At 44.8% G+C, this 14052-nt stretch overlaps 1 protein-coding gene across 1 annotated transcript in view; it reads left to right on the top strand.

Annotated features, from left to right (window-relative positions):
- Window positions 1-13747, top strand: part of LOC124803143 (UNC93-like protein MFSD11) — a 176189-nt gene extending 162442 nt beyond the window's left edge. Inside the window, exon 8 of the mRNA XM_047264323.1 lies at window positions 13511-13747. Coding sequence (XP_047120279.1) covers window positions 13511-13747 — 237 coding nt within the window. The remainder of the gene's footprint in view (window positions 1-13510) is intronic.
- Window positions 13748-14052: the final 305 nt, after the last annotated feature.

Raw genomic sequence — 14052 nt, 5'->3', positions numbered from 1 at the left:
CTGTGTCCTCGGTGGCTCAGATGGATAGAGCGTCTGCATGTAAGCAGGAGATCCGGGGTTCGATTCCCGGTCGGGGCACACATTTTCAACTGTCCCCGTTGACTTATATCAACACCTGTATGCAGCCGAGGGTATTCATTTCATTGTAATTTCAGATTATTGTTACACAGAGCCAGTGAACCAGCATCTCGGAAACGGCGAAGCTAGTCGAGTGTTCACGTGCTACTGTCGTGAGCAACTACGGAAAGTGGTAGAAGGACAGTGAAACTATCAATAGGCGCTGAATGGTTGGACGTCTACAACTCTTCACAGAACGTGGGGTTCGGATGCTTGCCTGCTCTGTAAAGTAGGATAAATGGTGATCTGTGCCATTTCTGCAGAAAGATCATAATCTGGTGCACGCACAAGTGTTTCGTAGCACGCCGTTCATCGTATATTGTTGAACATGGAGCTCTGCAGTAGACTACCCCTCCATGTTCACATGTTAACCCAACGACTTCGTCAACTGAGATTCTACTGGACACGGGACCGCCGGTATTCGATCGTCGACCAATGCAAAGGTGTCGGCTATTGGGGTAAATCTCACATTTGCTACATCAGGTCGACGGTCGTCTCCACAAATGACGTCATCGAGGTGAACGGCGGCTCGAAACGTCCGGCGCACTACGGACGCTGGCTGGTGGGAGCAGTATTATGCTATGGGTGACATTCTTCTGCGCTTGCATGGGACCTGTGATAGTAATCGAAGACAGCTGAGAGCTGCGAACCAACTGCATCCCTTCATGCTTGATGTCTTCCCCGACGGCTATGTCCTCTTCCACCTCTATAATTGCCCTTGTCTCGGAGCCAAAATCGTGCTACAGTGGCTTGAGGAGCATTATAGTGCACTCACGTTGCTGTCTCGGCGACCAAATTCGCCTGATGTAAATCCTGTGGGACCCATCTGGGTTGCTGTTGGGCGCCATCTCCGCGTACGCTAATCAGCGGCCCATTATTCACGCGAATTTAATCATCTAATGCCACATACGTCTGCAGACCTACCAGCAAACTATCGGATCCCTGACACGTAGAATCAGTGATGTATTTAGTTCCAAAGACGGACAAACGATCAAGTGGTCATAATGTTTTGGCTCATCAGTGTCCGTGTGATGCGAAAGATAATAAATAGATAATGGTGATCCAAAGGTATGAAGGTACATTTGCTTGTTATTGCCAGTCGATGTCTCGTTCTAGTAGATACTTACTAATTGTTGCGAATATGCCGATTTTAGTTAAAACCACGTCTTTGTGTGAACCTGAATGCTTTCACACACGAGGACATCCATCAATGTGAAATTGGCCGTTAGAAGAGGACAGTACATGGCAAGTTAATCTCCCATAGTGACACTACCAGAATGAAATCTATAAACGAGTCCACGATCTTGTCTGCCACTTAATTATATTTTTTCTTCTGCGAAACTTGCAGAACTAGCACTCATGGAAGAAAGGATATTACGGACACATGGCTTAGCCACAGCCTGGGGGATGTTTTCAGAATGCGATTTTCACTCTGCGGCGGAGTGTGCGCTGATACGAAATTTTGGTAGAGCACTTGCCCGCGGAAGGCAAAGGTCCTGAGTTCGAGTCTCGGTCTGGCAGACAGTTTTAATCTGCCAGGAAGTTTCACAACTTTTACTTGTTTTACTCTGATTTTAAGTAGGGATTTTGTTATTACATACTGTATGCCAGGAAGTTTCACAACTTTTACTTGTTTTACTCTGATTTTAAGTAGGGATTTTGTTATTACATACTGTATTCTACTTTATGTTTTAGTGTAAGACACACATCTTAGTCATGTGAAACTATTTTAACTAACGATCATGAATATTCCATTTCAAGCAATGTAATCTGTAATGCCGGTCACTTATGAACCTCTAATTAGCATATTGTACCGGCTATAGATCATGTTGCTATAATTATAGGGCCTCCAAGGCCATCGCTAGCACTCACCCATGTACTTAAGTGTACAAATTATGTGGCGTTGATAATTGTATCAAAATACTCTTAATCGTATTTTACGACTGTCAGATATTTTATCTTTTCTACGAACTGAGAGGTAAGCCGGTGAGCACTGTATAAATGATTGAGAATGCTGGCATAATTTTAGTGTTCTAACAGCATTTATTTTTTCCTTAAAACAGACACAAATTATTCTAAACAAGTTTTTGATTGAATACCGTAAACAACAAACAGGTGATTTAAGACTACACTTGACAAGGATCCTGTGGGGTAGAGACAGTTTAACTAGTGGAGTGAGTCAAGTACTCTGGCCCTAAAAATGTGGCTAACGCAATCTGAACTGATCTGACACTGAGCAGACTTTGATAGATCAAATCTACTGTAGTTTCACTACATAGGTGCACCTGAGAGCAAGTGGCGATTGAGATCTGTACGCCCTGACAATGCCGGAGCGGCAGTACGTTACCTCGTTTGCTTCGTACCGCGATGTAACTTGCAGCTGGCGAGATGTGTGCGGCGGAGGTGAGACGAAGAGGCGGCACATGTGAATCGATCGCGGCCACGAAAAAAATGCAAAAATCTCACGGTCTAGCGATCATTCAGACGGATCCCAATTTACACTCTACCAGAGCCCTGAAATCACGGTAGATTTCAGTGTGTGACACACCCGTCCGCTGGTCGTACTAAGGATCAATTTGGCTCACTTACACTACAGAGCGCACATGGATACCAAACGTCAAGACTGCTAAACCAAAAACGAATAAGTGTGCCCTCGGCAAACGAGTAGTCCGAGAAGTTTGATGTCACACTGTCGTTACAGTAAGAACTTCACCACAGGCTCCCCAGTCTAAACTACTCGCAAGGGAAGACAGTCTCAGGACAGGTCCCAAGTACCAATCACACATTCCAGAGCTTCGACCAAAAGTACTTCCAGACCAAAGTCCAAAAGTAAATTCCGTTTTCCTGCAAAGTGATGCTGATCAGACAGGATGCTTACGTACGAGTCACCTGTCAGAGTCGAATCTAGACGTATCAGGGGTCCCATACCACTCCAACTGCACACTCTCACACCATTACAGAGCCTCCACCACCTTGAACAGTCTCCTGCTGACATGCAGTGTCTATGATTTCATGAGATTGTCTCCATACCCGTACACGGCCATCTGCTCGATGCAATTTGAAACGAGACTCATCCGACCAGGCAATATGATACCAGTCATCAACAGTCCAATGTCTGTGTCGACGGGCCCAGGCGAGGCGTAAAGCTTTGTGCCGTGCAGTCATCAAGGGTATACGAGAGGCCTTCGGCTCCAAAGCCAATATTGATGATGTTTCGTTGAATCGTCCGGACACTGACTCTTGTTGATGGCCCAGCATTGAACTCTGCAGCAATTTGCGGAAGGGTTACACTTCTGTCACAAACGATTCTTTCCAGTCGTCGTTGGTTCCGTTCTTGCAGGTTCTTTTTTGAGCCGCAGCGATGTAGGAGCTTTTATGTTTTATCGGATTCCTGATATTCACGGTTGTTGTTTTGTTGTGGTCTTCAGTCCTGAGACTGGTTTGATGCAGCTCTCCATGCTACTCTATCCTGTGCAAGCTTCTTCACCTCCCAGTACCTACTGCAACCTACATCCTTCTGAATCTGCTTAGTGTATTCATCTCTTGGTCTCCCTCTACGATTTTTACCCTGCACGCTGCCCTCCAATGCTAAATTTGTGATCCCTTGATGCCTCAAAACATGTCCTACCAACCGACCCCTTCTTCTAGTCAAGTTGTGCCACAAACTTCTCTTCTCCCCAATCCTATTCAATACCTCCTCATTAGTTACGTGATCTACCCACCTTATCTTCAGCATTCTTCTGTAGCACCACATTTCGAAAGCTTCTATTCTCTTCTTGTCCAAACTAGTTATCGTTCATGTTTCACTTCCATACATGGCTACACTCCTTACAAATACTTTCAGAAACGACTTCCTGACACTTAAATCTATACTCGACGTTAACAAATTTCTCTTCTTCAGAAACGATTTCCTTGCCATTGCCAGTCTACATTTTATATCCTCTCTACTTCGACCATCATCAGTTATCTTACTCCCTAAATAGCAAAACTCCTTTACTACTTTAAGTGTCTCATTTCCTAGTCTAATTCCCTCAGCATCACCCTATTTAATTTGACTACATTCCATTATCCTCGTTTTGCTTTTGTTGATGTTCATCTTATATCCTCCTTTCAAGACACTGTCCATTCCGTTCAACTACTCTTCCAAGTCCTTTGCTGTCTCTGACAGAACTACAATGTCATCGGCGAACCTCAAAGTTTTTACTTCTTCTCCATGAATTTTAATACCTACTCCGAATTTTTCTTTTGTTTCCTTTACTGCTTGCTCAATATACAGATTGAATAACATTGGGGAGATGCTACAACCCTGTCTCACTACTTTCCCAACCACTGCTTCCCTTTCATGCCCCTCGACTCTTATAACTGCCATCTGGTTTCTGTACAAATTGTAAATAGCCTTTCGCTCCCTGTATTTTACCCCTGCCACCTTCAGAATTTGAAAGAGAGTATTCCAGTTAACATTGTCAAAAGCTTTCTCTACGTCTACAAATTCTAGAAACGTAGGTTTCCCTTTTTTTAATCTTTCTTGTAAGATAAGTCGTAAGGTTAGTATTGCCTCACGTGTTCCAACCTTTCTACGGAATCCAAACTGATCTTCCCCGAGGTCCGCTTCTACCAGTTTTTCCATTCGTCTGTAAAGAATTCGCGTTAGTATTTTGCAGCTGTGACTTATTAAACTGATAGTTCGCTAATTTCCACATCTGTCAACACCTGCTTTCTTTGGGATTGGAATTATTATATTCTTCTTGAAGTCCGAGGGTGTTTCACCTGTTTCATACATCTTACTCACCAGATGGTAGAGTTTTGTCATGACTGGCTCTCCCAAGGCCATCAGTAGATCTAATGTCTACTCCCGGGGCCTTGTTTCGACTCAAGTCTTTCAGTGCTCTGTCAAACTCTTCACGCAGTATCTTATCTCCCATTTCGTCTTCATCTACATCCTCTTCCATTTCCATAATATTGTCTTCAAGCACATCGCCCTTGTATAAACCCTCTATATACTCCTTCCACCTTTCTGCCTTCCCTTCTTTGCTTAGAACTGGGTTGCCACCTGAGTTCTTGATATTCATACAAGTGGTTCTCTTCTCTCCAAAGGTCTCTTTAATTTTCCTGTAGGCAGTATCTATCTTACCCCTAGTGAGACAAGCCTCTACATCCTTACATTCGTCCTCTAGCCACCCCTGCTTAGCCATTTTGCACTTCCTGTTGATCTCATTTTTGAGACGTTTGTATTCCTTTTTGCCTGCTTCATTTACTGCCTTTTTATATTTTCTCCTTTCATCAATTAAATTCAATATTTCTTCTGTTACCCAAGGATTTCTATTAGCCCTCGTCTTTTTACCTACTTGATCGTTTGTTGCCTTCACTACTTCATCCCTCAGAGCTACCCATTCTTCTTCTACTGTATTTCTTTCGCCCATTCCTGTCAATTGTTCCCTTATGCTCTCCCTGAAACTCTCTACAACCTCTGGTTCTTTCAGTTTATCCAGGTCTCATCTCCTTAAATTCCCACCTTTTTGCAGTTTCTTCAGTTTCAATCTGCAGTTCATAACCAATAGATTGTGGTCAGAATCCACATCTGCCCCTGGAAATGTCTTACAATTTAAAACCTGGTTCCTAAATCTCTGTCTTACCATTATATAATCTATCTGATACCTCTCAGTATCTCCAGGATTCTTCCAGGTATACAACCTTCTTTTATATTCACTGGTACACTCGTGAAATGGTCGTACGGGAAAATCACCACTTCATCGCTACCTCGGCGATGCTGTGTTCCATCGCTCGTGCGCCGACTGTAGCACCATGTTGAAACCCACTTAAATCTTGATAACCTGCTATTGTAGCACCAATTACCGATCTAACAACCGCGCCAGACGCTTGTTGTCTTATATATGAATTGCCGACCGCAGCGCCGTATTCTGCCTGTTTACATATCTCTGTATTTGAATACGCATGCCTATATCAGTTTCGTGGGCGCTTCAGAGTTTACGACATAGGGACTTCCGAGGATATTCTGCTTCTTTCTTAAAGCAGATATGGTTGCGTGTACGCAGATCACTATGTTATTACTCTCATGTAGTTAGGCGCGTAACAGAAACTCTTATTCAAACATATGATTTCAGAATAGTCTCTAGATTACAGGCTCTTCTTCTGCTTCTGGACGTGGCAATTGTCGCGAGTCCTACTTTTCTGTCTGAGCTCCAAGACACCGCCAAGCTGCGACTTTAAAGCATAAGCAGGCCTCCACAGCAGTTGGAGACACGCAATTTCTGCCGCACCCTGCCTCTGTTTGGAGTTCACTGCTCTTTCCGCGAATCTGCTCATACACCACAAAGGACGCTCACAGTCAGATGTCCTATACATGCTAACTACTTAAATTCATTTTTACCTCTCACGAACGTATATCGTCTGCCTCATAGTACAGTGGTCCCCAACCTTTCTTAGACCATTACCCCTGAGTGCTATCAGACATTAACTAGTACCCCGGCCCGCTTTCTGTTCCTCCCCCCCCCCCCCCCCCTCTCCACACTTTTCCGCACATTATCACCAACTTTAGCGCGTAACTAAACTGTAGAGAGAAGGACTTTTATTGGAACACTTTTACTTTTAAAATTATGAAAGATGAAAGATATTTAGTTTGTGTGCGTGAGAGGGAGGGGGGAGCGCTAGGAATTCGTGGTGTATGGCAAGTGTTACCCACAACTCCTTCTCAGAAAAAAAGCTAACCATCCACAGCGAGGGTAGACATTTGTTACGAAACTCACTTCCCCTGCATTACTTCTCTCCATTGAAGCTTTTACTCGACCTGCACACTGCAACCCCATTTAAAATCAAACAAGTTGGGATGTGTGCACTATACTTACTATTCGTAAATCACTTGATTTTTGCGCTCATTACTTCTGAACTGGCAGAAATTGGAAGACATCAGGCTGTTAATGCTTTGCATGTGATCACTCTAATAATAGTAGTAATAACAATAATAGTACTGTGTACGGCGCTATAGTAGCCGTTATGTACACTCATCCTCATAAATTAAGGATAATTGCAGAATGTGGTGCCACACAACGTGGCACTACACAAAACTGCCGCTAATAGCATAGGCACATAGGGAACACATACGACACAGATCTGTAAGTCTATGGTATTGGTGATAAGTTGAGAAAACCGTCCCGAAACACATGTGCTACAAAACGCTACGGTTTCCTGCGCATGTACCCCGACATCAGTATGGGATATGATCACCATGCACACGTACACAGGCCGCACAACGGATTGGCATACTCGATCAGATGGTCGAGCAGCTACTGGGGTATAGCCTTCCATTCTTGCACCAGTGCCTGTCGGAGCTCCTGAAGTGTCCTAGGGGTTTGAAGTCGTGCAGCGATACGTCAACCGAGAGCATCCCAGACTTGCTCGATGGGGTTTGGATCTGGAGAACAGGCAGGCCACTCCATCCGCCTGATATCTTCCGTTTCAAGGTACTCCTCCACGATGGCAGCTCGGTGGGGCCGTGCGTTATCATCCATCAGGAGGAAATGGTTCAAATGGCTCTGAGCACTATGGGACTCAACTGCTGTGGTCATTAGTCCCCTAGAACTTAGAACCACTTAAACCTAACTAACCTAAGGACATCACACACACCCATACCCGAGGCAGGATTCGAACCTGCGACCGTAGCAGCAGCGCGGCTCCGGACTGGAGCGCCTAGAACCGCACGGCCACCGCGGCCGGCCATCAGGAGGAAGGTGGGACCCACTGCACCCCTGAAAAGGCGGACATACTGGCGCGTAATGACGTCCCGATACACCTGACCTGTTATAGTTCCTCTGTCAAAGACATGCAGAGGTGTACGCGCACCAATCATAATCCCACCCCACACCATCAAACCACGACCTCCATACAGGTCCCTTTCAAGGACATAAATGGATTGGTATCTGGTTCCTGGTTCACGCCAGATGAAAACCCGGCGAGAATCACTGTTCAGACTATACCCGGACTCGTCCGTGAACATAACCTGGGACCACTGTTCCAATGTCCATATACTGTGTTATTGCAACCAGGCCTCACGGGCTCTTCTGTTACCACGGGTCAGTGGCATGAACCTTGCAGGTCTCCAGGCGAATAAACCATGTCTGTTCAGTCATCTATAGACTGCGTGTCTGGAGACAACAGTTCCAGCGGCTGCGTTAAGGTCCCGAGCAAGGCTACCTGCAGTACTCCGTGGCCGTTTGCGGGCACTGATGGTGAGATACCGGTCTTCTTGTGGTGTTGTACACTGTGGACGTCCCGTACTGTAGCGCCTGGACACGTTTCCTGTCTTCTGGAATCGTTGTCATAATCTTGAGATCACACTTTGTGGCACACGGAGGGCCCGTGCTACGACCTGCTGTGTTTGACCAGCCTCCCGTCCCCCTAGTATTCGACCCATCATAACGTCATCAATATGTGTTCTTTGAGCCATTTTCAACACACAGTCACCTTAGAACGTCTGAAAACGTCTACAGACTTACTCGCTGTACCGTACTCTGACATGCACCAACACACCTCTGCGTATGTGGACTGCTGCCAGCGCCACCGTGCGACGACCGCGGGCCAAATCACCTCATGGTCATACCCCGAGGTGATTTAAACCCGCAAACCGCCCACCAGAGCGTTGTTTCACCATGTACCAGCATTATCCGTAATTTATGAGCATGAGTGTAGTTACTGCTGTGTCACTGTGTCAATTAATTCATTTATCTGTTTCGATGAGAGTAATGAAGCAATTTCTGGACTACCTACAACTTTGAGAAGACATTTTCTTGCGATATTTAGCATTTCTTAAGTATATGTGTCACTTTTATCATGAGCGATGTATGGAACAAAGCACAACATATGTGTGTAATGTGTGGACTATGTGAGGAACCCATAACTTACACCACATTAAAGATGCTAATTGTGAAGTAGTCCGCGCGACTGCTACGGTCGCAGGTTCGAATCCTGCCTCGGGCATGGATGTGTGTGATGTCCTTTGGTTAGTTAGGTTTAAGTAGTTCTAAGTTCTAGGGGACTGATGACCACAGATGTTAAGTCCCATAGTGCTCAGAGCCATTTTTTTTTTTTGTGAAGAAGTGACTATTGACAACTTACATAGTCACTATTATAGTCATACGAAATTGTGTTTATAGTAATGACGTTTCGAAAATAATTTAGTTTTGTGCTGAAACAGAATCGAATTTGTTAGTTTTTACCCTTCAGAAGATTTCATTTCGCCCCTCAGGGGGTAATTGCCCCAGATTGGGGACCATTGCAATGGTGGAACACGTTATTCCGAAGAATCTGATCTACATCTACATATCTACAAATACACTCCGCTAGCCACCAAGCGGTGTGTGGCGGAGGGCACAATTCGCGCCAAAGTCATATTTCCCCCCCCCCCCCCCCCCCCTCTGTTCCACTCGCGGATCGCGCGAGGGAAAAACGGCTGTCTGAACGCCTCAGTTAGAGCTCTTCTTTCTCTTATCTTTGAATGATGATCATTGCGCGATTTGAAAGTTGGTGGTAATAATATATGCTCTGCATCCTCGGTGAAGATTGGATTTCGGAATTTAGTGAGCAGCCCTTCTGTTTAGCGCGTCGTCTATCTGCAAGTGTATCCCACTTCAAACTTTCTATGAGATTTGTAACGTTCTCGCGATGGCTAAATGTACCAGTCACGAATCTTGCCGCTCTTGTTTGGACCTTCTCAGTCTCTTGAATCAGACCCAACTGGTAAGGGTCCCATACAGACGAACAATAACACTGGACAAACTAACGTATTGTAAGCTATTTCTTCTGTTGAAGGACTGCATCGCTTCAGGATTCTACCAATAAACCGCAATCTAGAATTCGCCTTACCCGTTACTTGCGTAATCTGATCATTCCATTTGAGATCATTTCGAGTAGTCACACCCAGATACTTGACTGATGTTACCGCTTCCAAAGACTGATCATTTATTTTGTACTCATACATTAATGGGGATTTTCGCCTTGTTATACGCAGTAGGTTACACTTACTAATATTGAGAGATAACTGCCAGTCATTACACCACGCATTTATTTTCTGCAAATTCTCATTGATTTGTTCACAACTTTCGTGTGATACTACTTTCCTGTAGACTACAGCATCGTCGGCAAACAGTCTAATGGCGCTGTCAATACCATCAACCAGATCGTTTTTGTAAATCGTAAAAAGCAGAGGACCTATATGCTGCCCTGGGGCACGTCTAAGTTACTCTTGTTTCTGTTGAAGTTACCCCGTTCAGTCTGTTAGAAAACTTTCTATCCAACCGCATATGTCATTGGATAGGCCGTAAGCGCGCACTTTTTGTAGCAAGCGACAGTGCGGAACTGAGTCGAACGCCTTTCGAAAGTCAAGAAATATGGCATCAACCTGGGAGCCGGTATCTAGATCCTGTTGTATATCATGCACAAAGAGGGCCAGCTGTGTCTCGCATGACCGCTGTTTCCTAAAACCGTGCTTGTTTCTGCAGATGAGATTCTTGAAGTCTAGAAAGGTCATTATGTCTGAACACAAAATATGTTCCGTGATTCTACAACAAATCGATGTCAGTGAAATTGGCCGGTAATTATGTGCATCCGATTTTCTACCCTTTTTATAGATTGCTATGACCTGGGCCTTCTTCCAGTCCTGCGGAAATTTCCGCCGTTCCAATGATCTCTGACAGATGACGGATGAGAGTGGTGCTATATTTGTAGTATAATCAACATAAAATCTTACGGGGATACCGTCTGAGCCATATGCCTTTCTGGCGTTTAAGGATCTTAACTGTTTTGCAATCCTAGATACACTAAACACTATGTCAGCCATCCTTTCGTTTGTTCGATAATTGAGAGGGGGAATGGTGCAGCAGTCCTCTACCGTAAACGAGTTTTTGAAAGCTGGGTTTACAATTTCGGCCCTCTGTTTATCATCATCAGTTACATTACCCATTACCCGTACTGTCAGTAAGAGAAGGTAGTGAATTATTTGTAGCATTCGTAGATTTTACGTACGACCAAAATTTTTTGGGGTTATTTTTAGAATCTGCAGATAAAACATTGCTTTGAAATTCGTTAAAAGAACCTCTCATTGTCCTTCTGACAGCTGCTTTCATTTCGCATAATTCCTGTTTGTCAGCGGGGCTGTGACTACCTTTAAAACGACTGTGCAAAATTCTCTGCTTTCTCAGCAACTTCCTAACATGTTTGTTGTACCAAGGTGGATCCTTTCCCTCTCTATACTTTTTCTAGGCACATACTTCTCTAGCAAAAAAAAAAAAAAAAAAATGGTTGAAATGGCTCTGAGCACTATGGGACTTAACATCGGAGGTCATCAGTCCCCTAGAACTTAGAACTACTTAAACCTAACTAACCTAAGAAAATCAAACACATCCATGCCCGAGACAGGATTCGAACCTGCGACGGTAGCGGTCGCGCGGTTCCAGACTGAAGCGCCTAGAACCGCTCGGCCACACCGGCCGACTACTTCTCTAGCGCACGGTGGACAATACCAATAAATTACGACCAAAGATGCTCAATATCTTTGTTTCCCGCGGTGAATGCTTGGAGCTGACTATGAAGATATTCATTAATGACACTTTTATTTCCTTTCGCAAACAAGAAAACTCTACGCTGTTTGTTTGTTTTTTTTTTCTCTTTGCAACTTCCGCTGACATAGAAACCACAACTACATTATGGTCGCTAATACCTTCTTCTAGATTAACTTCCTCAAAAAGATCCGGTTTGTTTGTCGCCAAGATATCTAATACGTTCCCATCTCGAGTTGGTTCTCCAACCAATTGCTCAAGGTTGTATGTTGAGAGCGCTCCTAGAATAACTTCACACGAATCTTTGCTTCTGCCCCCTGTGATGACCGTGTAATTTTCCCAGTCAATGGATGCTAGAATAAAGTCTCAACCTATAATTAATGGATAATTTGGATATTTACTTCCTATGTACTGAAGACTTTCCCTGAATCGTTCTGCGACGTTTGTTGCGGATGCTAGTGGTCTATAAAAACATCCTAATACAAAGGTCAATCCTTGTCTGATTGACAGCTTTATCCAGACTATTTCACAGTTCGACGCAGTATCGATCTCGACTGCGTTTAAACAGCTTTTAACTGCAATGAACACACCACCTCCCATAGCATCAGTCCTATCCTTCCTAAACATCGTCGAATCAGAGTTCAAATTTTCACTGCTTTTTATGTCTGATTTCAACCAGCTTTCGGTTGTTGTTGTTGTTGTTGTGGTCTTCAGTCTTGAGACTGGTTTGATGCAGCTCTCCATGCTACTCTATCCTGTGCAAGCTTCTTCATCTACCAGTACCTACTGCAACCTACATCCTTCTGAATCTGCTTAGTGTATTCATCTCTTGGTCTCCCCCTACGATTTTTACCCTCCACACTGCCCTCCAATACTAAATTGGTGATCCCTTGATGCCTCAGAACATGTCCTACCAACCGATCCCTTCTACTGGTCAAGTTGTGCCACAAGCTTCTCTTATCCCCAATCCTATTCAATACTTCCTCATTAGTTATGTGATCTACCCATCTAATCTTCAGCATTCTTCTGTAGCACCAAATTTCGAAAGCTTCTGTTCTCTTCTTGTCCAAACTATTTACCGTCCATGTTTCATTTCCATACATGGCTACACTCCATACAAATACTTTCAGAAACGACTTCCTGACACTTAAATCTATACTCGATGTTAACAAATTTCTCTTCTTCAGAAACGCTTTCCTTGCCATTGCCAGTCTACATTTTATATCCTCTCTACTTCGACCATCATCAGTTATTTTGCTCCCCAAATAGCAATACTATTTTAAGTGTCTTATTTCCTAATCTAATATTCTCAACAACACCCGACTTAATTCGACTACATTCCATTATCCTCGTTTTGCTTTTGTTGATGTTCATCTTTTATCCTCCCTTCAAGACACTGTCCATTCCGTTCAACTGCTCTTCCAAGTCCTTTGCTGTCTCTGACAGAATTACAATGTCATCGGCGAACCTCAAAGTTTTTATTTCTTCTCCATGGCAGCTTTCGGTACCTAATACAATATTGGCACTGGTACTGTTTACTTCGGAGATTAACTCGGGGATCTTGCTACAGACACTTCGACGATTTACTAACATGAGATTAAGCATATTTAAATCCTTTGGAATGACTTGTTTAGGCGAACTAACAATTTTTTACGGTTGGCACATCCACATGAGTGTCATGAGCTGGTAATTTTTCGTGAATTGGATTAGCAGTGTAGGTGCGCAGCGGCCGATGAGCAATCACAAATCAGTGTGTGAGCTGAGTGATCTTTTGCTTATGTTAGTGCTGGACTCTAGAGAGTGTTTATAGGCGGTGTGTTTGTCAGTCGGTGGGCGCTGCGGCGAGCTTCGTGTACAGCCGGTGGCTGGGTCTGCACGCGCAGCTGGGGATCCTGGTGGTGGGCTGCGCCGTCTCCACCGCTGCCTTCAGCCGCGCAGAGGCGTCCCTGCGGCGGCGGCACGGCGGCAGCTGCGCTGACGGCGACGACAAGCCTGCTGTCTGCAGCCTGCGAGGTAGCAGCAAGCAGCAGCAGGCCATGGCCGTGCTGTGCGACGCCGAGTAGCCCACGTCCTGCCCTGCGACGCCAACCAGCTGCAGTTTGGAGGGGCTGCGTCGCTCCTCTACAAAACCTGAGGCCCGCTGTGGCATCTCTGTTACACCGTCTCAGACATTATAGCACAGTTCCCTCTCTGAGGCACTGCAGTATGTGATACGACACGTTGCAATAAACTGGGCGCGAGGCGATGGTCATCCACAAGACACTCGTATTCCCACACGAGCGATACGACAAGCAGCAAGACACAGCTGGCGGTAGCAGCCTTGTGTGTGGCACTTCTCCATCAGCCTCGTCGCGGACGGCTTCCAAAT

Source organism: Schistocerca piceifrons, chromosome 6 (assembly GCF_021461385.2).
Source record: "Schistocerca piceifrons isolate TAMUIC-IGC-003096 chromosome 6, iqSchPice1.1, whole genome shotgun sequence".
NCBI classification, from domain to species: domain Eukaryota; kingdom Metazoa; phylum Arthropoda; class Insecta; order Orthoptera; family Acrididae; genus Schistocerca; species Schistocerca piceifrons.
The sequence above is the reverse complement of the archived record's forward strand: the minus strand, read 5'-3'. Positions and strand labels throughout refer to the sequence as shown.